This window comes from Mangifera indica, chromosome 8 (genome assembly GCF_011075055.1).
Source record: "Mangifera indica cultivar Alphonso chromosome 8, CATAS_Mindica_2.1, whole genome shotgun sequence".
Taxonomy (NCBI): Eukaryota; Viridiplantae; Streptophyta; class Magnoliopsida; order Sapindales; family Anacardiaceae; genus Mangifera; species Mangifera indica.
Genome location: NC_058144.1, coordinates 8,416,615 through 8,440,503, shown reverse-complemented (window position 1 = coordinate 8,440,503; position 23,889 = coordinate 8,416,615). Strand labels below are relative to the sequence as shown.

General features: G+C 32.9%; 3 protein-coding genes across 7 annotated transcripts; all 3 read left to right on the top strand.

Moving 5' to 3' along the window:
* The first annotated feature begins 2,183 nt into the window (after nt 1-2,183).
* LOC123223721 lies at nt 2,184-10,622 on the top strand. Its single transcript, XM_044647052.1, has 10 exons — nt 2,184-2,555; nt 3,009-3,387; nt 3,495-3,631; nt 4,354-4,467; nt 4,571-4,654; nt 5,525-5,701; nt 7,393-7,549; nt 8,163-8,323; nt 8,411-8,537; nt 8,729-10,622. Exons 2-10 carry the CDS (start codon nt 3,070-3,072, stop codon nt 10,175-10,177), a joined length of 2,724 nt encoding a protein of 907 aa, XP_044502987.1. The 5' UTR covers nt 2,184-2,555; nt 3,009-3,069; the 3' UTR covers nt 10,178-10,622.
* Nucleotides 10,623-11,625: 1,003 nt separating this feature from the next.
* Nucleotides 11,626-18,110, top strand: LOC123222750. Of its 5 annotated transcripts, none has more exons than XR_006503712.1 (15): nt 11,626-11,937; nt 12,285-12,379; nt 12,472-12,585; nt 12,972-13,076; nt 13,235-13,306; nt 13,875-13,987; nt 14,333-14,461; nt 15,020-15,088; nt 15,439-15,526; nt 15,657-15,728; nt 15,833-15,933; nt 16,322-16,439; nt 17,079-17,138; nt 17,218-17,577; nt 17,746-18,110. XR_006503712.1 is itself a non-coding variant. In XM_044645683.1 (15 exons), the coding sequence occupies exons 1-15, from the start codon at nt 11,838-11,840 to the stop codon at nt 17,854-17,856; spliced, it is 1,458 nt and encodes a 485-aa protein (XP_044501618.1). In that variant the 5' UTR covers nt 11,629-11,837; the 3' UTR covers nt 17,857-18,110. The 5 variants fall into 5 exon arrangements, 4 of the variants coding, with proteins under 4 accessions (XP_044501618.1, XP_044501620.1, XP_044501619.1 ...); XM_044645683.1 differs by having other exon boundaries at nt 11,629-11,937; nt 17,218-17,328; XM_044645685.1 differs by having other exon boundaries at nt 11,630-11,937; nt 12,317-12,379; nt 17,218-17,328.
* A 1,817-nt stretch (nt 18,111-19,927) lies between these two features.
* LOC123224441 lies at nt 19,928-23,020 on the top strand. Its single transcript, XM_044648095.1, has 12 exons — nt 19,928-20,066; nt 20,180-20,251; nt 20,584-20,696; nt 20,906-21,046; nt 21,162-21,230; nt 21,488-21,575; nt 21,674-21,745; nt 21,830-21,930; nt 22,076-22,193; nt 22,401-22,460; nt 22,555-22,665; nt 22,779-23,020. The coding sequence occupies exons 1-12, from the start codon at nt 19,965-19,967 to the stop codon at nt 22,902-22,904; spliced, it is 1,173 nt and encodes a 390-aa protein (XP_044504030.1). The 5' UTR covers nt 19,928-19,964; the 3' UTR covers nt 22,905-23,020.
* Nucleotides 23,021-23,889: the final 869 nt, after the last annotated feature.

The following is a 23,889-nucleotide window of genomic DNA, read 5'->3' as shown; positions in this document are numbered from 1 at the left end:
TTTGGCAGCTAAAACGACACGACAGTCTTTTTGCAGATAACAAAACGACACGAAAGAAACGAGGCCTGGAAATAAGATGATGAAGACCCATTCTATATTTTTGTTGTAACTCTGGAGAAAGCGTGACATAAATAAAAACTTTATATTATAAAGGAAAAAATAAATAAAAAATGTGGAGGTAGAAGCAATGTTATTATCAAGGCTTCAAAAGAGGAGAAGAATAAATCGTTTACTTTGATGGATGGTCTCCGGGAATCCGAAAGTCCAAAATTTTACCGCCCCCTGGAATGGCTGGATATGCATCAGCCCAGCCAAAACAAACATTACAAAAAATTATCACTAATTATAAGGCCAAAATACTTATTCCCACCCAAGGTTTGATGTATTCTCATAATCACACTGGTGATGTTTCAAAATCCTACCCAAGATTTTATCTTTTTCTAGATAATAACGAATCATCCAAACAAAGATGATTCGTCTGGATAAATTATTCATTATCCAGACAATTCCTTCATCTTCTAGATGATGAATGACTGTCACTAAGAGAGATAATATGGGTGAAAAAGATCGATTGTCGATTAGAATAAAGATGGTTGGAGAAAAGAAAAAAACTCTAAAAGAAAATTATTAAATTTTCAAATTTTGGATGAGGAGAAATTGTTTATTTTTTAAAACAAAGAAAGAAAATAAGATAAAATTTTAGTTTTTTAATATCTTTTAAAAATAACAGATTTACTCTTAACAAATAATTTTAACATTGAAACTTCACAAATAAGAATTTAGGAAATAAGTCTTTTGGCCACTAATTAAAATGATCAAAATTGGTAGAATTTATATGAAATTGATTATTTTTTGTGGATGTGATAAACATATAAACTATTCAAATATTAAAAAAAAAAAGTATGTGTAAAATAATAAAAAATCCCATATATATAAAGTATGAAATTGATTATTATTTATGGAAATGATCAACATATTAAGAAAAAATTATCACTTACCCCTTGTGTACCTATATGTTAAAATATAAAATATAGATGTAAAATATCCAAAAAACCCTAAAGTCATATTTCCTCCTAAAGTTTTACTTAAAAAAAAAAAAAATTCATTTTAACTTGTCATATCATTTGCGATTTTCTTAATGCATTTCAAAATTATTAAATCAATTCAACACAAAAAAACAATACACAATCTTCAAATAAATGGAAACTTTAGTTGATGTTTGTATGCATATCAAAATATAATGAATTTTCTTTCCTGATTTTGAAATCACAATATTGGATTTCGAGTGAAGGTGTGAAATTAATAATTTTTAATTTTTATAGGGTTTGATTTGATATTAGTTTGTATAAAATATTAAAATTTAATTGAAAAAGGGTGATGGTTAATTATACCTGTATTACCTTAAAGAGTTAATTAATTTCTATATACCCCATAATTTTATTAATAACCCTTATAATATTTTTAATTATGTCAACATATTACTTAAATTGTTTAAGATATATAATCATATTTTTAAGTGATAATTATACAAACACAATTTTTTATTGGAATGATCAAAGTTTTTTTTTTTATAGGTTTGAACTTTAAAATGTTTCTATTAAAATAACTAAACTTTTATATTATTCTCATTAAAATAATTAAAATTTTAATATTTATTAATAAAAATATTGAACAAACATAATTAAAATTATCATTATTATTATTTAAATAAAGTGATTAATTTGATATCTTAAATTAAAAATGATGAAAATAAATTTTTAATAAAAAATTTTAAAATTTTCATCATTTTAAAAAATAAATCAAAAAATTTCGTAAGACTCTATTGTCAACAATTATTAATTTAATCCTCCTCAATTAAAAAATTTTAGACCACTCCTAAAGTCTGGCCAACAATTATTATTATTATTATTATTTTCATAAGATTCAATTGGCATATAAGTCAATGTGACAATTAATTTAATACTATTTATAATAGAATACATTATTATATTATAACTAAATCATTAATTAAAGTCAAGGAATAGAGAATAATTTAATTATTATTTAATGGCTATTATAAATAATAATAATAAATCTATGTTGATTTTTTATTCCTTTATAATATTAATATTTCACTTAGCCAATCAACGTATCTAAATAAGACAAGAAATAATCCAACGCACGCACCGACCCAAGGCAAAAATAGCCAAGACAGAACCCATGAGTTAGCCATGGCTGTAGCCAAGCCGCGCCCAACTGTGCGTATGGAAGATTCAATGTTTGCCATAACGGTTGCGAGAAACCTCACTCGTCTGATCTTTCTCTAGTCTTAATCTCGTCCCTATCCATCCTTCCTTCCTTTTTATTTTTTGTTTTAAGTCGAGTGTTTCTTTATATCTCTCACTCTCCATAAACAGAACGAAACAAAACAAAAACCTAATCAGATAACGTAACGAAACCCTCTTTCTATATCTCCCTGATATTTGCCTCTCTTCGTGTTCAACCAGGATTGTAATTGAAATTATTTTATTTATTTTTCCGGGGTGTTCACTGGTGTAGCATTGAGTTGTTTTCAGGTATTTGGCTTTTTGTTTTTTCATAGCGATTTTTTTAGGGTTTTTTGTTGTTTGAATTTTCAACTGTTTTTTTTTTTGGATGGGTTGTTTGGGTTTAATTTTTTTGGTTGTGATTGTTTATATGGTGGATTGATTGTGGGCTTGTTTTTTAATTTGGGGTTACTGGTTTTGTGTGTGTTTTGATTGGAGTTTATTAAGTTTGGTTAAAGTTAATGGGGTTTTATGTATGTCAGAGTTGTATTGGTAGATGAAGAAGAGTCTATTTATTTTGAATAAAGTTAATGGTTATATATCATTCCTTGCATTGTTTTTAATGCAGCCTTGAATTTGATATTAGGCTGGACTTACTGCCTAGTTTAGATTCTTGAAATAGTTGCTTGTTTGATTTTAGTTTTCACGTTACTGCTTTTCGTTTAATGCAAGTTAGATAATTATTGCATGGTTTTTGAGTAGATGGAGGGAGCATATTCACTCTAAGTTATTAGCCGGGGGATATTTTTGACATATTTTGTCAATGGCCGCTGATCAGAGGAGAAAGAGAGTTAATGGTGCCACTGTGGCAGGTTGCAGTTCTCTGAAGCAATATAGAATGAAGAAGAGAAAATTGGAGTCACCACACAAGGGTCTAAACTCGAAATCACATATATCCCTTGAGTGGGACAGGAATAAAGAAAAGGTTGTTGCCAAAAAGGAACAGATTGGAATAAGTAGAAGGTATTTAAGGCCATTTATTGATTCTGTTCCTGGTTCCCACAAGGCTTTGGCAGATGTTTTTTCTATTCCTCAAGATATTTTTGAGTTGGAGAATTTGAGTGAGATTCTCTCTTATGAGGTATCTGCTTGTCTAATAGATATTGTTAACTACTCTTTTGCTAAAAACACTGTTATTATTCTGAAATCAAGTTTTTTGGTATGATTTTTTTGTGAAATTTGTTACAGGTTTGGCAGACTCAGCTATCAGAAGATGAGAGAAGCTTTCTTACGCAGTTTCTTCCTAGTGGACAAAATGCCAAACTTGTTGTGCAAGCATTACTTTCTGGGGATAATATTCACTTTGGAAATCCTTCTCTCAAATGGCAAGTATATAAACCTGGTTGCACAGATATAAGTATGGATAGACACACAACACACACAAACACTTGAACTCACAGATAGATATAAGTATGGATAAGCATGTTCAGGAAATAGGTGATTTTTTTTTTTATAATTTTATTAAGCTTATATTCATAAATGCAGTGAAAAAATTTTGTGGAAATAAAATTTCTGTTTCTTCTTAGAAACCTTACTCTGATTTTGATAGACAAATTCACAATATGTTGTTGGTATATGGGAACGTTAGTTGTAAGCATCTTTTCAAACACTACTAGTTGGATGAACTTGTAGCAACGATTTGATGAATAGTGAATACTTTGTTAGCACTGTCATCCTTTTACCTTGTTTAAGAGATAAGAATTGGTGGAGTTGCAGTGAGGTCTTATGTTTAAATATATCAATTAATTGCTATGGAAAAACAAAAATTGCTTCAATTCCTATGGGAAAAGAGAAAATGCTTAATTCATTGTCATGATTATCAGCAAATATTGCTTGTTGCGGTCTCAATAGAGAAATATGGAAATCTAGTGAATTTGATCAAGTAAACAATGAGAGAGAAAAAAAACTATAGACTATGGATGGGCTAAATTTCACATGGTAATATTGTGATTCTACTGTGGAATTTATTTTGATTTTTATGGAAATTCTTTCTCTGTATCCTATATATTTTGTGTTTTGTTTTTCACAGTTGTTTAATCCCTTGCAGGGGCGCTTCAGTTTGTTCAGGTAATCTTCATCCTGATGCAGTTCTTCACCACGAACGATGTTTAAACACTGATAAGAAAGCATACTACTCTGTGTTGCAGAAATATCACAATGAGTACGTCAAGCATAGCCTATTTTTCCTACCTGTGATATGCTGTTGTTTGACTTGGTGCATCTGCCCAAAATATGTAGTTTTGATTTTTTTTTGCTTTTGGCAGTATTATAGAGTATTTGCAGAAGTTGAAGGATAAATGGGAAAGTTGCAAAGATCCAGAAGAGGGGTTTTTTCAAAAGCTTGGAAGGTTGATACGCTCAAGTTTATTTCATGATTCTTTTTTTTTAGGGGCAGGGTCTTTGACATGTATGGTTGATAATTTGTGAGCCAGTTAGAATGTGTGCTTAAGTAGTGCTGTGTTTTCACAACTTGCCAAATTATTGCGTAAAAAGGATGATTGCTTGCTAATTTAACAAACTAATCCATTGTAACATTTTAGTTAAAGGTGGCTTGAAATCATAATTTCATTTTTGAAGCTTTCTGGTAATTCTTCAAGTTTGGTAGTTAGAAGTGGTGATCTTTCAAATCTCATTTATGTGGTGTTTGGTGAAGTTGGACTTCAAGTAGTTTCACAAATTGTCAATAAGGAGCTCTGTTGTTTTAGTAATATAGTTTTTGTAAAATTGATATCTATAAATGGTGATCTTTCAAATCTCTGTTCACTTAATTATTTTCACCATTGAAGAGTGTTAAAACAGAAATGAGAAGCTCTGTTCCTGTGAAAATATTGTTGTGATTGTTTGACTGTGAATACTCTAGTAAATTCTTCAAAATTTTTTCTTTTCTACAACTTAAGAGATGTATGATTTTATTAAATGTTCTTTATTTATTATAGCATTCCATGCATTCTGGTGTAGTTGAAAAGTCTTTTTGTGACCTTTCTGGTGTTCTTTTTACTGTTAAATCAATTTAGTGCCTTTGGTCAGTTGGACCCCTATACAATCATTATAATATGCACAGTTGTTCATTTTTGAAATACAATTACGTACTGATTGACTTTCATGTTAATTTGATAAGATGCTTTCATTTTCTCTATGTTTGGTATTAATTTTGTTTGTTTTTATTCCATGATGATGTTGAATCCCATGTACGTATACATAATTTTGATTTGTCTTAGGTCAAGGAGAGATGCTGAGAAAAGATTTTTCTCAAATGCTAGTGAATCTAGATTCCATGAACTTGAGCAGGATGCTACTGCAACATCTGAATCTTGTTCTTGGGTTGTGGATGAGAAAGCATGTAGTAGTGATAATCAGAACTGTTCATGGATGAAGGGTGGAGAATTTCAAAAAAGGTAACATATAACCGAATTTTAAAAAAATTTCGTTCATTTTGCTTAAAGTCTATTTCTGTCACTTAGTTCCAATATTATGTGCATATGTTTGCATACATATGTGGTAGATTTTTTGGAAATTAGAGTCTAGTTATTTTGCTGTTTTTGGCTGGTTATGCATGTATTTTCTTTTGTTTCTATAATTTATTTGTTTAATGTTCAGATATTTATCTACAAAAGAAGAGCACTTAAAATTTTTGTTATGAGTGATGCAGAATTCTGATTCTCATACTTCAAAATGAGAAAATTTAATATATCCAAATGATAGCTTTGGCTGATTCTCTGAAGTGCGAATAGTGAGGCTGATGATCTTACAAATTTAAATTTTTTCTTCATTTTCAAAGTTCTGGCTTGTGTGCCAGTAGCCATAGTCTCTTATTTGTTAGCTTTATGTTGTATCAAACTTTTTTCTCCTTGTCACATTATTTGCTTTGATTATTTTTTTATTTGAGAAAAAGAAAAAGATATAGGGGTAGGATAATCTTTGATCACTCTAGTAATTTATTTTTTATAGGACAAGTAATATAAGAAATAATTTGATTATCAATTCCATCTTAGGTATTAAAAGATTATTAAAAAAATCTTAATTTCGTTACAATTTTACCATTAATTATTAAGTTTTTAGGACAAAAATGCCCTCATATTCAATTAAAATAACAAGAAACTCTAAACCCCCCTTATTACTATTTTACCTTTATTCAAACAATTATTAAGTTTAAAATGCCTTTATTCTAAATTAAAATCACTCTTTCACCACCCACACCAATTGCCACCACCCAGACACTTGTTGGAGTGAGATCAAGAGGAGATGAAAGTCGATGGGATCAAGGCTGTTGAGCTTGCAGATCAGAGACCTCACACTTGCCGCCATTTAGCTTGATGACGCCTTGTTGACACGTGCAAGCAATAAATGTGGACAACCGTTGCCCGCAAGATCTTCCAAACTGCCTTAGATCTGCTTGCTTCCCCTTGATGATGCCCTTGCAATGTCAACTTGGAGGGTTGGGAGTCGGCCCTTGCTCCTGATTCACTTGTGCCGATCGTTGGAGATGTGACAACAACTTTCTTGCAATTGTTGCTGGAATTTTCTGAATTCCGATGCAGTTGCATCATTCTCATTTATTGCAGTTCACTTCCCTCTCTCAATCTCATCCAACCCCCTCCTTCTATTTTACTGCAGTTTCACCCCTGTCTTATCTCCCCACTTTGATTAATTTTAACATGAGATGACATTTAAGTAAAATTATATCTCAGTATTTTTTTATTACTACCAGTCAAACACAATAATTATTTATATATGTCAATTTTACCAAACACAATAATAATCCATACCCACTAATTTTTCAGGTAATTTATCTTTGTGGTGATTTTTTATTTTTTGTTATAAAGATTATCCAAACCAAATGCGGTCATAAGGCTTTGACTTTCTTTTGGATTCTTGTTTGAGTGTACATCCATGAGCTGTTGATCTCACTTTTAAAAATTTTGTGTCCAAAGAAGAATTTTGTTCCTTGGATTGATGGGCTTAAAAACTTTTCATCTCCTAATTTTTATGGCTATGTTATGTTTTTTAGGTGTTTATTTTATCTGTGAATTGGATATATTTAGTTCTGTAATTGTGAATTAATCTTAATTTTTGCCATGTTAATCAGGATGCATGGCAAAGGTTTCAAGAAGGACAGCTCTAGAAATCCATTGTTTGCTTCTGATGATGTTCAAAATGTGGGAGCAAAACCAAAAAAAGGAGACAAGCTAAGCAAGCGCAATATCCACCGCAGTGATGGTGCAAAGTATATGTCATATTTCAAGGTTAGGTTTCTTTAATTTTTCTTCATGGTTAAATGGTGCATTAAATTTTTACGAACTGTATCAAAAAAATTGAGGGACTGCTTATATCCTGGTCAGTGAGTATATAAAATTAAAAGATTAGGCATTTCCAATTGTTTACTTGGTCATCCGTTTTCCATTAGAAACAGGATTGTTTAGGAAAATCCGAATAATATAGGTTGCCATGAAAGTTGGAATGATACCCACCTCTGAAAAGAGCAAAAATTAGATTATTAACCTGCTTAGCTAAACAAAGAATCATAAAGAACTAACAGAAAACAGCATACTTGTTCCCATCTCTGGTGTCAATGCTTTTAAGTTTACTTCTACAGTCATCACTTATTATGATGTGTGTAGAAACTCTTAAACCTGGTTTTCATGATTGTTTTGTCTCACCTGTGTTAGCGTCATGTTTTCCTGCTTAGCTGTGCCATCAGGTTCAGTGATTTACCTTTGTAGGAAATACGGTTATGTGGATCTTTGTTCAAATATATCAATAGTGTTTGGAAATTCCAAAATATTGAGTGAAGAAATCAATTCAGTTCTGATGGTTTTTGAAAGCAATCAATGATTATTTGATTTCATGATTTTTCAGATTAGCAAGAAGCAGCTTGAACTTATTAAGAGTATGAAGCAGTCTGGTAAAAGCATTCAATCTAAGTCTCTGAACCAGGTTTTAGGGAACCTTGATGGTTTGCATGTACAACCTTATGAAGTGTTTGAAGAAGAAGAGAAGAAAAAGTTGCATAAGCATTGGTTAGTTTGTTTTGAAATTCACATTATATTTTTATACATTAGTATAACTCTTGATTTCCAGCCCTCAAGTTTATTTCTGTTATATAGGTTGCAATTGGCTAATGAAGATCTCCCTGCATTTCATGCTAGCTGGAATGAAAGAAAGTTACAGATGTGGGAAATCACACAATCCTTGGGGCAAGAGATCAAAGACAGATTAAAATTTCTGATCGAGGTTGGTATTCTTTGACACAATCACACCTATTGGATTTTCCCCCTATGTATTTGATTCACTGATGTGCATAATATAATAAGATTGTTCGTTTCTGGTAATTGCTTCGAACATGGGCTTCTATGTTGTGTGGAGTGGAAATCTCTTGCTTTTTGTTTAATGTTTAACTTCTCAATTTGTACTTTGGTGTTCAGGATGAAGAAGAGAACACGGTTCAGGATGAGGAAGAAGCAAATGCTTTTGTGCAGGATGAGGATGAAGAGAACTTTGTTGTTCAGGACGAGGAAGAAGAAAACACTGTTGTTCAGGATGAGGAAGAAGAAAACACTGTTGTTCATGTTGAGGAAGAAGAGAATCCTGTTGTTCAGGATGAATTGGGGGAATACCAAGATGCATCTCCTGACCAGAAGGATGATGTAGCTGCAAACCACGAGTCAAACACAAAAGATGACGGAGACTCCGGTCCAGTCTCCCCACAGGATCATTATCCACGGCAAACCTCTTCCCCAAGTGGGAACCATGAGTTCAAGCACATGGATGTGGATCTTGAAAACAATCACGTTACCACTAAATCAGACAATTCTTCTTCAGATGTATCTGGCCCCTTGGAAAAAGTGAACACTGCTGATCATAATGTCAATGGCAAAGCTCCTCTTCCTTCAGGTGGAGAAGTCTGGCCTCCCATGAGCACACCCCGTTCTTATTATGATTCTACTGCAACACATCAGTTTCTTACTGGTGGGTTGCCAATTACGAATCCACAAATTAATGAAGACCAACAAACCCACTTAATTCATCTGGAGTCAGATTTAAAGAGACACATGAGGAAAGATTTGCTACACAGACCATCAGATGATGGTTCCTTAAATTCTTATCAAAACCATGACCAAAATGAGCTCCTGCAATCTCTTATCAAGGGCCAGGGGATGCTATCATACCAACGAGAGCAGAAACAGGCAGGTATGGATTTCCGGCCATCAAACAACTTTTTGATGGCAGGTGATGGCCGTTTTCCTGGGCTCTTCCAGGAGCAGCTGCATACATCGCTGCAACTTGAGCAGGGGCAGAAGAGACTGAATGATATTTTCATGCAACAAAATATATCGGAGCACATTTACCCTGATAGGAGTAGATACTTAATCCCAAGGGTAGAAAGTTTGCAACCAGGAAACGTGCAGAATTGGACTGTTAACCCTGCCCGCATGTCAGATTCTCTGGAATCTCATATAAATGGTGGAGAATTGTTGAATCAGAACTGGTTTTCTGGTGACCATCAAGTTTGTGGCTGGACAGGGTCAGGTGGATCTAGTTTTCAGAGCCAGAGCATTGTTAATGGAAACAACAGTGATCAGAGTTTATATAGTGTTCTAACGAATCGTGGCCAATTACATTCGGTTAATCCTTATGATTCAATAGGATCAACAGAATTCATTTCTTCAAGGAATTATGGATTGATGGCTAGGGGTGCTCCTGGGATTAGTAACACTTTACCACATGCAGTGCATCCGCTTGACTACTTGGGTGGGCGAGATGCACCCACTTCTATGATGCTTGATGATATGGGATGGATGAACTTGCCACATCAGAATCCTACTTTGCATGATCAGATGGGGAAGCCGTACTTGAGGTCTTGGAATCAGTAAGAAAGTATTTCATAATGTTCTCGATGAGGTTCAAATTTTGATCTGGGTTGGAAAACTGCTAAAAAGAAGTGCTGAATCCTAGATGTATGTGGCAGGAGATTGTTGCCTATGACATTCTTTGAAAAAGAGAATTTTGAGGTTACTGCAGATTTATGGAAGCTGATGGGTATACAAACCCTGAGATAGGTTTTTGTACATACCTATACAAGAGCCAACTCAACACCATGTATATAGCTTAGATGTAGATGGGTAGTCGGGAGGTAAGTTGCCGAAGGAGGGAAAAAATCCAGGTTTCTCCGGTTCTCATAATTGGTAGGCCAAAATATATACAAGTAAATTACATTAAAATTTTATTATCATGAGGGTTTTTTGTTTTCTCTTTTTGACTGAGAATTAGCTTTTCAATAATTTGGAGGCTAGAAATTGTTAACAGACGTTTATCTCCTATTGTTCTTTTCCATTTACTGTTTCTCTTTCAAGTTTAATTCTCTCTCTCAAATGCACACAACACAAGTAAAAAATAATATGTTAAGTAGGCATTGTTTATTGCTGTATAACTCGCACAAAGCAAATTGAGTATGAATATCAGTTGAACAATTGTATTTGAGAGCAAACTGTATTATTTTTGTTGGAGTGGGACAGCAACATGGTGTTTTTCTCTCTGTTTGAGGCAATCAACTGCCATTCCCTATCTTGCTCAGCCAAACAGACATCTTGATCCCACAAAGATGAGTCCATCGATTTTGGTTTTGTATGAAGATCCTATGGAATTGTGTATAGAGGCTCATTAGCAAGTTATTATCAATATGTTTATTTTAATTTTATTTTATTTCTGCGTTTTGTCTATAAACAAACAAAAAAATTTCACCTAAAGAAGATTAAAGTAACTGAACTTAAAAATTATAGAGTTCAATTTGGCATATGGGTAAATTAACAATAAAACTATCGGCATATTTGTTTTTTTACATAATTTAAGTATACTTATGAGAAACAATTATGTAATTGAATAATTTTAAATTAAAGATAAAATAATATTTAATTATATGATGATACATAAAAAATATGTACATACAAAGAATTTTTATTGTGAGTATGAAGGCAGGGGAAAGTAATTTAGGAAAGGTTTGATTTAGGATAATTTTGATTACTTTATTAATTTATCTTTTATTTGAGTATGTTAATAGTGAGAAACAATGTATTGTAATCAAGTTAATTTTAATTTTGTTATAATTTTATATCTATTTATTATAATTTTAAAATAAATATATATTTTGTTTTAAATTAAAATAATGAATAATATTAGATAATTTAATTAATTCATTTTATAATTTAATAAAATAAAATAATCTATATAATTTTCATTTTTTTAATAAAAAATTATCCAAATCAAGCGCATGGCCGATCATAACCAAACAGTGCTTTGATTTAGTTTACCGCCAGTCACAGATAAGCACCCGAAGTGTATAATGTTGGGTGTATTTTTTTCAGTTGGTTAATGCCAAAACGGGAGTGGCTTCTCTACCTGCAAACCATCAAATCATTCCAAAATAGAAACCCTGCATATCTTCTTTTTTCTTCTTAGTTTTCAACGTGATTCAACGCTCTGTTTTTTGTATATAACACATACTTCATACGGAGACGGAAGCCGAGGCCAAGCAAGATGGACCCGAAAAAGAAGAAAGAAATTATTAGATTGGAACGTGAATCTGTCATTCCCGTTCTCAAACCTAAGCTTATCATGACTTTGGCCAATCTCATTGGTACGTTAAATCTGCGATTCCATGTTTCTATCTTTATTTCTTTCTGCTGATTCTTCAGATTTCTTCTCTTTTGCAATGTACCTTTTTTTCCGTAATTATTTAACATGACAAGACCCACCAACTAATAACGTCAAAAATTTAAGAAATAAAACAATTCATCTAAGAAAAGCTACTGAGAGAAAAGAAAAAAAAATATTTTTATTTCATGTGGATGAGCACCATTGTTTATTTATTCTTGATTAATTTTAATGAATGTATATGTGACTAGTGATGCAATTATTTATCTACTTAGTTTTGCATTTGTTGTTCTTGGTGATGTGGAATTGGGTGGATAAATTTTACTCCAGAGCATAATTCTGACCGGGCTGAATTTCTAAAGCTTTGCAAGAGAGTTGAGTACACAATTAGAGCGTGGTATCTTCTCCAATTTGAGGATTTCATGGTAGCCTTGGTTTATCCATTATTCTTAAGTATGCTATGGTAACGTTTGTTGCCTTTGATTGTAATTACATTACGCACTGATGGTGTTTGCAGCAACTATACTCCCTCTTTGACCCTGTAACTGGGGCTGAGAAATTGAAGCAACAGAACTTATCTCCTGCCGAGATTGATGCACTTGAACAGAATTTCCTTGCCTACTTATTTCAGGTACTGTGACTACTATTTTTACTTTTTATCTTATAAATTATAGATCTTATTTGATATTCCGGTTTTTTGATAGAATGAGGTTGAATTTGGTCTTCTGTTTTGTTATAAATGAAGGAAAACAAATATTTTATTTGTAGGATAGCACTTGTAATGTGATAATTTAGGTAGGGTAATGGGTGAATTATAGGGGTAATTATTGATGATTGGAAGAGTGGCTTTAGGTTAAAATTGTGATCAAGGGCTTTCTACTAAAACTTGTGAAGATTAGGAAATTTCATGTACTAGAACTACTATCATGTAATCATATATTTATGTGCATGTATCCTTATCAAATTTCAATATGCCACTCTGTAATGTATTGTCAAAACTCTTTCCTTCTTTTGCAGGTGATGGATAAGAGTAATTTCAAAATAACAACTGATGATGAGGTTGATGTTGCACTTTCAGGGCAGTATCTTCTAAATCTTCCCATCAGTGTTGATGAGTCTAAGGTTTGTACTCACAAATATGTAAGAAATGATCTCGTTTGGTAGTCATGCAATTATATAAACTTTTACTATTAGCAAGTCTTGATAGGTTCATATATCTTGGGTTACTTTTGTGTGCTTTCAAGTTTCAAATCTCAATGTTCACTTTCTGGTGAATGTAGCTTGACGAGAAGCTTTTGAAGAGGTATTTTGAAGAGCATCCCCACGAAAACCTTCCAGATTTTTCTGATAAGGTATTCCTCTAAATTTAGCACTGAAGGTGTTTAATATTGTGCTTGAGTTGGAATTACTCCTTTGTGGTTCTAAATTGGTTATGTTGGGTTTATTTGTTTGTGTCCTTAAGTTGTGTCGGATCTCTCCAGCTTGTGTAGTATGTTGTCTGTCCTAATTAGAGTGAGTTAATTTGCTTCTGTGCTCAACCTCACTGTCTCATTATGCTGTGTATGCAGATATTCTAATGAGTAACTCATTGAATTTTATGTTTTATGATTGTCACTTTAATACCTAGTGCCTTCTTTCTATGAGAAACAAAATATTTGCTACTTTGTGGATAACTTCAATTTTAAGTTCAAAGGTAAAAAATAGGGACAGTTTTGATTTTTTTTTCCTTACAAGATACCACATCCCACTTTATCTGAAAGAAGTTCAAGAGCCGCAAGATTTTTTTTGGGATTTTTATTTTAATTTCAGTCAACCTAAGTGTTCAAAGTTTTGAACCAGCTTGACCATTGTTTTGAATTTTGGTCTTAGGATGGTTATTCTGAAGAAAGCTAATTTGTGATTTTTTTTTTCTCATTATAGTATGTTATCTTTCGACGTGGAATTGGAATTGATCAGACTACTGATTTCTTTTTCATGGAGAAAGTGGACATGCTCATTGCACGCTTCTGGTCATTTCTTTTGAGACGAACAAGGTAAGTATATGTTTTGGACTATAATTTTTTTTATCATCAAGGGATATTGTTAGGACTGCAATTTGAGTAGTTACATGTTGAACTTGTTGTGCAATCAAGAGCAATAATGCATTATAGATTTATCTGTTCCTGCAAGTTGAATCAGAACTGAAAGATATTCTTGAATAAATTGCCTGGCCATATGATGGTGAATTAAAATTCATGTTTCCTGCACTGTTAACTTACCTGTTAAAAGAGTTTGTCCAGCATTGGAATTGCACAATAATTACATCTTTTCTCTCAGTAATCAAGTTAACCTGCTTTATGATTTTCTTTTTAACCTTTTCAGTGTTCCTGTGTTTGCAGGCTAGATAAACTTTTCTTCAGGAGTTCAAGGAGGCGTAAGGACTCAAAGAAGGATGATGACATAAATTCTGAAGATATTCAAGATGATCTATACATTGAACGGCACTGTCTTGAAAATATGGAACTAAGGTACATTTTATCTCAACATAGCAGTTACTATGGGACAGTATTACTGTTGCAAAAGATTTCTATACCATATTTTATGGGTATATTGCACACTGTTCCAAGTGATTTCAAAATGCTTTGCTTCACATGGACTTCTTGCGTGAATCTTGAAATCACAGGTGTTATTTTAATGATCCACGAATCTGGCTTTAAATCTTTTTTAACTTAAAATTTTTGGTTATGACAAATTTTATTAACTTATTTAAGCTATACAAATTTTATTAACTTGATTATTTACTCAAGAAGTTCAATTAACTAACAACAATACAGCCTGTATCTTTTAATGGACTTTTCTGTGTATGTTTGGTTGGTTTTGTGGCTGGAGGGTAGGCCATTATTGGGTAAGTTTAAAAATCTTGTCGTCTCTTTGTTTTCTTGGAACTGTGCCAAAAGTTTTATTTTACCATGTTTATTAACAGACATGGACATTCAAGCAATGAGCTTATGTATAAGTTGAGTTGCCTGTGCTGCATTTCTGATTTTTATCGCCAGTCAATGATGTTCTTATTCTGTGTTCCCCAGTTTGCGCAATTTGCTGACCAAGGTTACAATCCAAGAGCCCACCTTTGATAGGATGATTGTTGTTTACAGGTGCCTTTTGTTTCTGTTTTCATGGTTTAATTTTATTCTTTTATTCAGTTTTATAATGATATTGCATTGACATGCAAGTGATTAGTGTTAACTTTTACAGCGTAGTAGAACATACTATGGTGACTGCTGATTAAAAAAAATGTTTTTATGATATGAGATGCATACAATGAAAAGTCTACAGATAATCCTCTCATGAACAATGGAATTCATATTTATATTGTCCTTTTTTTTTTTCCTTTTTAATTGGGATAAGTATCTAGGCTTTTTATCTAATTGATGCTTTGTGAAATTAGTTTTGAGAGAACCATGAGAACTGTGTTATTCATCTGAGAATGATGATCATACTGCAGGAAAGCAAGTACAAAATTAAAACCAGATCGAGGAATATATGTGAAACATTTTAAAAACATTCCGATGGCTGATATGGAGATAGCTCTTGTAAGCTTTTTTGGCTGCCTCTCTCTGTCTTTCTTTACTATCTTGTTGATTTATGACTCTTGTATTGCATTTTCTTTTTCTCAGTGTCTGCAAATAATGCATGGCTGACATATACCTTTTTTAAAAACAGCCTGAAAAGAGAAATCCAGGATTAACTCCACTGGACTGGGTCACGTTCCTGGTCTCTGCTGTTGTTGGGCTGGTTAGTAATAGCAATTATTTTGTCACTGACTGTCTCTTCTTTAGTCCACTGTCCTCACATTGTTACAATGTTACCCAAATAGCATACCGTCTTTTCCTGAACAGGTTGCTGTGATTAGCTCCCTTGAAATGAATGAACGTGATCTTTGGGTCATTTTTGCTGTCCTTTCCACAGTGATTGGTTACTGTGCTAAGACATACTTCACGTGAGTTGCTCCACAAAACATTCCATCCCTCAGCTGGCATCTGAGATCATGCTTTTTATTTATGGGTTTATTGATATATTTTAGTTTGATTGATCAGTATGCTTAGTTTATCTGACCTATATTTTTATTAGCAAGTTGATGTGATTAACTTTTGGAAGATGGAAAATATGCTTGTTATGTTAAATTTATAATTTTGGTGTCATGAGGTGATGGAAAACTCTTGGTTGTACTCACTGATCAAGCATTTTTCCTGGTCCTCCTTTAATGTTAACAAGTATCAGTTGTATGTGATACAAAGCAAGAACTTCTGTTTGCTTAATTGTTTTGTTTGTTTCTTGGTTTAAGATCAAATCATTTGATTGCATATTGTTTCTTCTACTGGCTGCAGATTTCAGCAAAACTTGGCTGCATATCAGAATTTAATCACACAGTCCATGTATGACAAACAACTTGATAGTGGAAAAGGCACTCTTCTTCACTTGTGTGATGATGTGATCCAGCAAGAAGTGAGTTCAAGGCTGGATGACTTTTGTAAAATTATCAAATACCCTCCTCCTAGTCTTTATTTTATAGCCACTGTGGCATATACTTTAGCCATACATTAATTTTATTGGCTTTGTGAAGTTCTTGGGGAGTTTTTGGCAGAAGTAGTTTTTGAATCAGAAAAAGTCATCCACATCTCTATGCCAATTAGTTGTTAAACCCAATGTCTTCCATCATCTGTTTTTAAAAATGTTTCACTGTTTTGATAGATGAGTCTGTTACACTGCTATGAGTTTTATCAAGCTATTATCTCTTTTTTTTTTTTTTTTTCTATTCTAATTAAAGCCTTTGATGTATTAGGGGGCCTTTCACTTATGATGAGTGGGCACCAGTGACTTTAGATATTGAATCACCTACTGGGATAAACAAATGCAGTATTCTGTAGGGGCACAGGATAAATTGACCAACAATTGTCTTCAGATTTAATTTACAATTTTTATTTTGTGATTAATTTTATTAAAGAAAAAGAAATTTCCCTATGAAGAAGCTTTGTTGCAAGTTTAGCAACTTTCAAGTGAATTTTTTGATAGATGGGCCTTGTTTAAACCACTTTTATTTAATTACATTCTGCTAAATGTTTGATGTAAACTACTATTGTGCAGGTGAAAGAGGTAATTATTTCATTTTTTATATTGATGGAACAGGGTAAAGCCACAAGGCAGGTGAGGATCTATTTTCAGTTCCCTCTTCATCCTTACATTTTTAAGTCTTCTTGGATGTTTATCATCTAAACTAATTCAGGATCTGGACAAGTTATGTGAGGATCTAATCAAGGAAGAGTTTGGTGAAAGCTGCAATTTTGATGTGGATGATGCAGTTCAAAAGTTAGAGAAATTAGGCATTATTTCTCGGGTGAGATTTCTCCATTCTCTTTGAAATAGCAAGCTAATTTGTTTTATCTTGTTAGCACTCAGAGTAGGACTAACTGAATTTTGGCCGTTTCTATATTTGCTCACCACCTTGAAATTATCATCCCCTCCTGAGTTCCAACAATGATTAGAGTCATCCCTTGAAGAGAGTTTGTGGCATGGTGATGGGATTTCAAAATTTTTTAAACATATTCCAAAGGGCTTTTCTATGCCGTCCTTTAGTGGCTGGCAGGTAGAGAAATCTACTAAAAGTACTACTGTGGGATAGAAGTATTTGTTTGGTTGATTGTTTGATGTCTAAGCATAAATTTTGTCCTAATCCTCAAGTAAAATTTATTACAAGAAGAATTAGTTCATAGTTTTTTAATGCTTCTAACTAGCAAATAATCTTTGCATTTAGGATACGATTGGTCGGTATTTCTGTGTTCGGCTGAAACGTGCCAACGAGATCATTGGCACCACCACCGAGGAGCTCGTCCTTAAGGCAAAAATGGGTGGCAGTACAACTTGATGATGTCCTAGGAAACTCATACTAAATCTTTTTCTATCTAAAGTGATTTCGGCATCTGAATTCTCAAGGTTGAGGGTCAAATACATTAAAGTTGATAGGCTTTAACAGCACCTTGGACTGTTGATGGTGCTAAATTTCTTGTACATTCATCATTTTTGTAATTTTTAAGGTTAATTTATTTTTATTTATGTATAAAATATGGGAGAAATTCATTATTTACGTATAAAATCATAAATGGATGAAATATTGTGATACTCATTTTCCCATATTCAAATAAAACTGACATACTGAACATGTGATCACCAAAACTGAGAGTCATCCATATTATTTGTAATGAAGAATAAGTGAATTTAAAAGGTAGAATGAATACTGCTCTTTTAACTTGCATATTGATTGGAAATGTGTTTAAAAATATAATAAAATTATTTGTATAAATTAATTATACTTTCTTTCACTTAAAAAGCTTATTACCTAATTAGATGTTATCATATCATATTGTATAAATGAGTTTGTATAATTTATTTATATATGTACTATTATTTGATGACACAAAAAAGTTTAGTACACTCTCCATTCGGTAAATCGTACATTTTAAGGATTTGATGGTACCCTTGCTTTTTCTTTAAACCTTAATAATGTGTTTGGTTTGAATAATATTTTATTAACAAAATTGAAATATATTCTTTCCTGTGATTCAACAAGAAATAAGCTTCATGCCAGATGAATTCTTTCATATTAACTTATGCCCTTCTTTACCTTCATTGTCAACTAACCCTCATTTTCTCATAATTCTACTTGCTAAAACAGATCTTAAACTATAATTTTTTCCTAATTGACCAAAAATGACAATTTGTTATTTACAAAAATGGATCTAATTGGTCAGATTTAAAGAAAAAAATTGTAATAATTATCCTTGGCAATGAAATGGAGCAAATTTCATGGGATTAAAAATTATTATTCTGATGAATTTACGGACAAAGTCCCATCATTGTTTTACCCAAGTGTAAGCTTCAAAATGGAGGGAAAGTTTGTTACCAGTTGGGCTCCCCTTAACATTCGATAATATTCAGTTGTGAGAATTTCCCGCCTCAGAGTCAGTAGTCAAATACCACGTGCAACTTGTGATTCTTCTCTCTTCTTCTTCTTCTTCTTCATTTTCATCATCACATCTTCAAAGAAGCTGCGACTGATGAAAAATTTTTGAAGACAAAATATGGGAAAACATAGAGATTTAATAAGACTAGAACGTGAATCAGTTATTCCCGTTCTCAAGAGCAACCTTATCACTACCTTGGCTGACGACATTGGTACATTGTGTCTTCTTTTCGAATTTTTCTTGGTTTCGTATTTGAATTATCTGTTCAAGTTGTCTGATTTTTACTGAAGATTTCATATGTTGTGTAGAAAATAAATCAGATCGAAATGAGTTTCTAAAGCTGTGTCAGAGAGTTGAATACACCATTCGAGCTTGGTATCTTCTGCAATTTGAGGATCTGATGGTATTTGATGGAGAAATTTTCGTTACTCTTAAGCTGATATGCGCTGTTTCACTCTTTCTCACATCGAGATATTGTGTTTGCAGCTATTGTTTTCCTTGTTTGAGCCAGTTCATGGAGCCTCCAAATTGAAGCAGCGGAACCTAACTTCTGAAAAAATTGATGTCTATGAACAATATTTTCTCACCCACTTGTTTGAGGTATCATATGAATAATCGAATATGGATCTGCTAAGTAGATATATTTTGCAAGAAAAATGTTTCTCCTAAGACTCCCAACCTCAATAATCCTAAAAAAATGTCTTTCTTCTATGTTTTCTTCTTGTTTAACAGTCCAATCATCAGTGTCCTCTACTTCAAGTTGTCTTGTTAAAGCTAAGAAAAATTGTATAGGTTAACATTTTTGAACTAGTTTGTGCATTGTGAATGATTTTGTTAGCATTCAATCCAACATTTTGTGTACAATGAACTGCATAGAGAGTAGCATCCAGTGCTATATGATTATAATGCATATGGTCTTCTTTAGCTGTTTCATTAATTAATTCCTTTGTTTTCCTGATGTTCTTTTGTTTTGTTTCTTAAACTTCATTGTAACTTAACCTTTTATAAGGTGATGGAAAACAGCAATTTTAAGATAACAACTGATGATGAGATTGAAGTTGCACTTTCTGCACAATATCGTCTAAATCTTCCCATTAAAGTTGATGAAACTAAGGTCTGTACTTTTCTGCTTAATTTTGACAAACAGTCGTAACTTTTTATTTGATAGTTTTCCTGTCCTGACTCACCTGTTTTCTTATTCCAATATTCACTGTTTGGTGAATCTAGCTTGACAAAACCCTTTTGACAAGGTATTTTGAGAAGAACCCTCATCAAAACCTTCCGAATTTTGCAGATAAGGTATTGCTTCAATCCAACTTTAATGCTTGATATTCATTTTATTCAATGGGCAGGGAAATATCTGATGATTACCATTTGTGTTTAGTTTGGGGTTTATTCTGTGGGATTGTTGTCCATACATGTTTGGAGGACAAAGATCAGTGAAGGTCTCTTTTCCATTAGACAAATCTTATTAACCAAGTAATTTTGGGATGTTGATGACTGGTGATTATCATTTGATGTTCACTTATTTTATTATAATCATATGAATTCCTTGTTGATAAAAAGTATTAAATTCTTTGCATCTTTTTCTCTGGATTGTGAACTAATTTTGATTCATCGCGTTGGTCCAGTACATAATATTTCGCCGTGGATTTGGAATTGATCAAAGGAGTGGTTACTTTATCATTCCAAAAATAAATATGATCATTGCGCGTATATGGAGATGCTTCCTGACAGTGCTTGGGTCAGTGATTTGGTTATGAAAGAACTTTCAAATTATAGTCAATTATAGTTTGAAATTATGAAAAGCGATTGTTGATACATTTAGCAGCTTTGAAATATTTTTTACAGTAAATTCACCTTTTCTTGTCTCCGATTACATCCCAGTATTTTTTTTATGTATTTAATACTAGTTTCCTTATTTGTTGCTCTTCTGGGCTGTTTTCCTTGTAGACTAAAAGGGTGTTTCTGTGGGAATTCAAGTAGAGTTTCTAGTAAAGTTATGACAAAACCTGTCGAATTTCGCATCGACTCTGACCTGACACAGGACAGCTTATATGTTGAACGGATTCGTATTGATAACATGAAACTCAGGTTTCGAATTTGAAATTTGATGATATTTCACATTTAGTTACTACTGGTCTCCGGATGGTGGAATGTGTTTGTCTTAGGCTATCCATCACATTAAATATTGTTTTCATGTGGCCAGTATTTCTAATCTGCTTGGCAAGATCACAATCCAAGAGCCAACATTTCAACGAATAATTGTTATTTACAGGTATTGGTTGATTTTCTTTTGGGTATGCTTTCCTTTTTTTTTTTTTTTTTTCATGTTAGCGTTTTGGGCAAAGTCACTATGAAACCTCCATTATATAAATACTTTTTACGGTAGAAAGGACTTTGGAGCAGGATTACTATCTTCGAATTTATTCTTTTTTTAAAAGGACATTACCCAAACTGTTCCCTTAGTTTACTTCAAATATAATGTTTAACTAACGTCAATGTTATCTATCTAAAAAAAGTGGTAATCCGCAGGAGAGCAAGTGACAAAAAAGAAACAGAGAGAAATATATATGTGAAGCACTTCGAAAACATTCCAATGGCTGATATGGAAATAGTACTCGTGAGTCTTTGTTATCGCTCTGTATAAAAGACCACGCATTTTCTCCTCTCTCTTGTTTATGCATTTAACAATATCTTTTTTGGGTTCTTTATAAACAGCCAGAGAAGATAAACCCAGGGTTAACGCCAATGGACTGGGTCAAATTTCTGGTTTCAGCTATTATAGGGCTGGTCAGTTAGTACATATTCTATTATGAAGTTGTATGAATATTTTCTTTGTTTTGATCCGTCTTGTTCATGTCCACTTCTTTTCAGGTAACTCTGATTAGTTCTATTAGTATCCCCAAAGCTGATATTTGGGTCATTTATGGCATCTTGACAGCAGTGATCGGTTACTGTGTTTCAACATATTTTTCGTAAGTATCCTCTTCATCTTCTTCTTAGTGCTATGTCTATAGCTTTTGGTAATACCAATTTGTATACATTTATCTTTATTTGTTCATGCTTTTAAGATTTGCCTATTTGCGTAAACTAATACTTGAAGAAACTGCGTATATATAGTTATACTGAGAACTTGGTAGCATATCAGAGTTTAATTACACAGTCTGTGTATGACAAACAACTGGACAGTGGAAGGGGTACTCTTTTACACTTGTGCGATGAGGTGATTCAACAGGAAGTAAGCAGCAACCTAAAAACTTTTTTGTTTTCATTTTATTGTCCATGGAAACAGAAATTGAAATTTTGTATAATCAAGGCATAATCTTCCTGGCTGCCTTATGGTCATGTTTCATGGTCGTCAATGAGTTTGTTTCTGGCATCAGATATTTCAACTCAAATGACAATTCCAAGCTGTTACACAACATAATAATTTTCCAATGTGCAGGTAAAAGAGGTGATCATTGCATACTTTATACTGATGATGAAGGGAAAAGCAACTAGAAAGGTGCATACAACTTATACTGCTACTATATCTTTTCTGATTCCTTGATGAACTCCACCGTAATGTTGAACTATGAATTTGGAATTATATGAAGTAGAATCTTGACCTGCATTGTGAGGAACTAATCAAGGAGAAATTTAGTGAAAGCTGTGACTTCGATGTGGACGATGCAATTCAAAAGTTAGAGAAGTTAGGGATTGTTTCACAGGTAAGATTTATTTCTAGTTTTCAAACTATGAGCAACATCAGCAATTCATCTATGATTACGGGCGTCTGCCAAATTGACTTAAAGTCCGTTGTTTGTATATTTCACAAATTCAGGATAGTAGTGGAAATTGTACATGTGTAGATGTGAAGACTGCCAATGAGATAATTGGGACTACAACAGAGGAAGTAGTTCTCAGGGCTAAACAAGGTGAAACTGAAACTAAAACCACTATATTCTAAACTTCAGATGAATCTGTTTATCAAGACAAGAAATATTTTGTTCATGTGCAGAGGTACCACACAAAATAATATTGCATTGTATTAGTCTGAGATTGTATTATATTATATAAATATATAGAGGATTATATAAACGAATATAATCAGTATTGAAGGATAAAATTAAGTTTTAATTGATTTTATGAAATAAATTTTGAAAAAGAAAAGTTGTTTATCAGGCGCTGTACTCCAGCTCCAGCTCCAGCTCATTTGTTCCGGCCACTGTATAAAAGGAAAAACTTAGATAGAATGCCAAAGGCCAGCACTAGATTCGAGTCGAGTTGAGTCAAGCTTGAGCTTGAGCTTGCCGAGCCAGCTTCAAAAGTGTTCGAACTTAGCTCATTTGAAAGGAGTTGAGTTTGAATTCAGCTTTGTGCTTAGCTCAATACTAAAATAAAATCATTTTAATGTATATCGATCAAAACGATGTCATTTCATCAATTCGTATCAAATTTTTGAGTACTCCTAAAACTTGAGTTCAAACTTGCTTAAGTCAAACTCGTTTTAAACTCGCTTAAGGCAAAGTCAAACTCGAGCAGGACTTGAATCTAACCCTACCAAAGGTCACATTATAATTGATTTGGAATGGGTGGTGGTTCACTTAATGCTGGCCAGAGACACATAACACACCCTCGGTTTATGGTGGGGAAGCTAGGCATCTTTATAATAATGCTAAGAAATGACTTCAAATACGAAAAGAAAAGAAGCTAGCCAAAGCTTGGGAGATGCTTGATTGTTTTCTGTACCAGAGCAATTCTCTGAAGAAACAAAAGCAGAAGAGGAGCAAATCCCAGATGGAAGAAGAGGAATTAAATTTATTAACAGCTATTATGGTAGGAGGAAAACAAAACTCTTAAGAAATTTAACTAGTTTCAGAGATACCTTGTGATTAATCTCATGGCTGCAGGAAGAGACACAGTAAGTATCAGGCTTTCTTGGTTTTTTGACT

Bases quoted from the DNA above. Each gene is read 5' to 3' on its own strand.
- LOC123223721 (XM_044647052.1), top strand. From the start codon at position 3,070: ATGGCCGCTGATCAGAGGAGAAAGAGAGTTAATGGTGCCACTGTGGCA. The intron at 3,632-4,353 runs GCAAGTATATAA...AATCCCTTGCAG, and splicing joins GGAAATCCTTCTCTCAAATG to GGGCGCTTCAGTTTGTTCAG. The intron at 5,702-7,392 runs GTAACATATAAC...CATGTTAATCAG, and splicing joins GGTGGAGAATTTCAAAAAAG to GATGCATGGCAAAGGTTTCA.
- LOC123224441 (XM_044648095.1), top strand. From the start codon at position 19,965: ATGGAAAACAGCAATTTTAAGATAACAACTGATGATGAGATTGAAGTT. The intron at 21,231-21,487 runs GTATTGGTTGAT...GGTAATCCGCAG, and splicing joins CGAATAATTGTTATTTACAG to GAGAGCAAGTGACAAAAAAG. The intron at 22,666-22,778 runs GTAAGATTTATT...TCACAAATTCAG, and splicing joins AGTTAGGGATTGTTTCACAG to GATAGTAGTGGAAATTGTAC.
- LOC123222750 (XM_044645683.1), top strand. From the start codon at position 11,838: ATGGACCCGAAAAAGAAGAAAGAAATTATTAGATTGGAACGTGAATCT. The intron at 13,077-13,234 runs GTTTGTACTCAC...TGGTGAATGTAG, and splicing joins TCAGTGTTGATGAGTCTAAG to CTTGACGAGAAGCTTTTGAA. The intron at 14,462-15,019 runs GTACATTTTATC...TGTGTTCCCCAG, and splicing joins CTTGAAAATATGGAACTAAG to TTTGCGCAATTTGCTGACCA.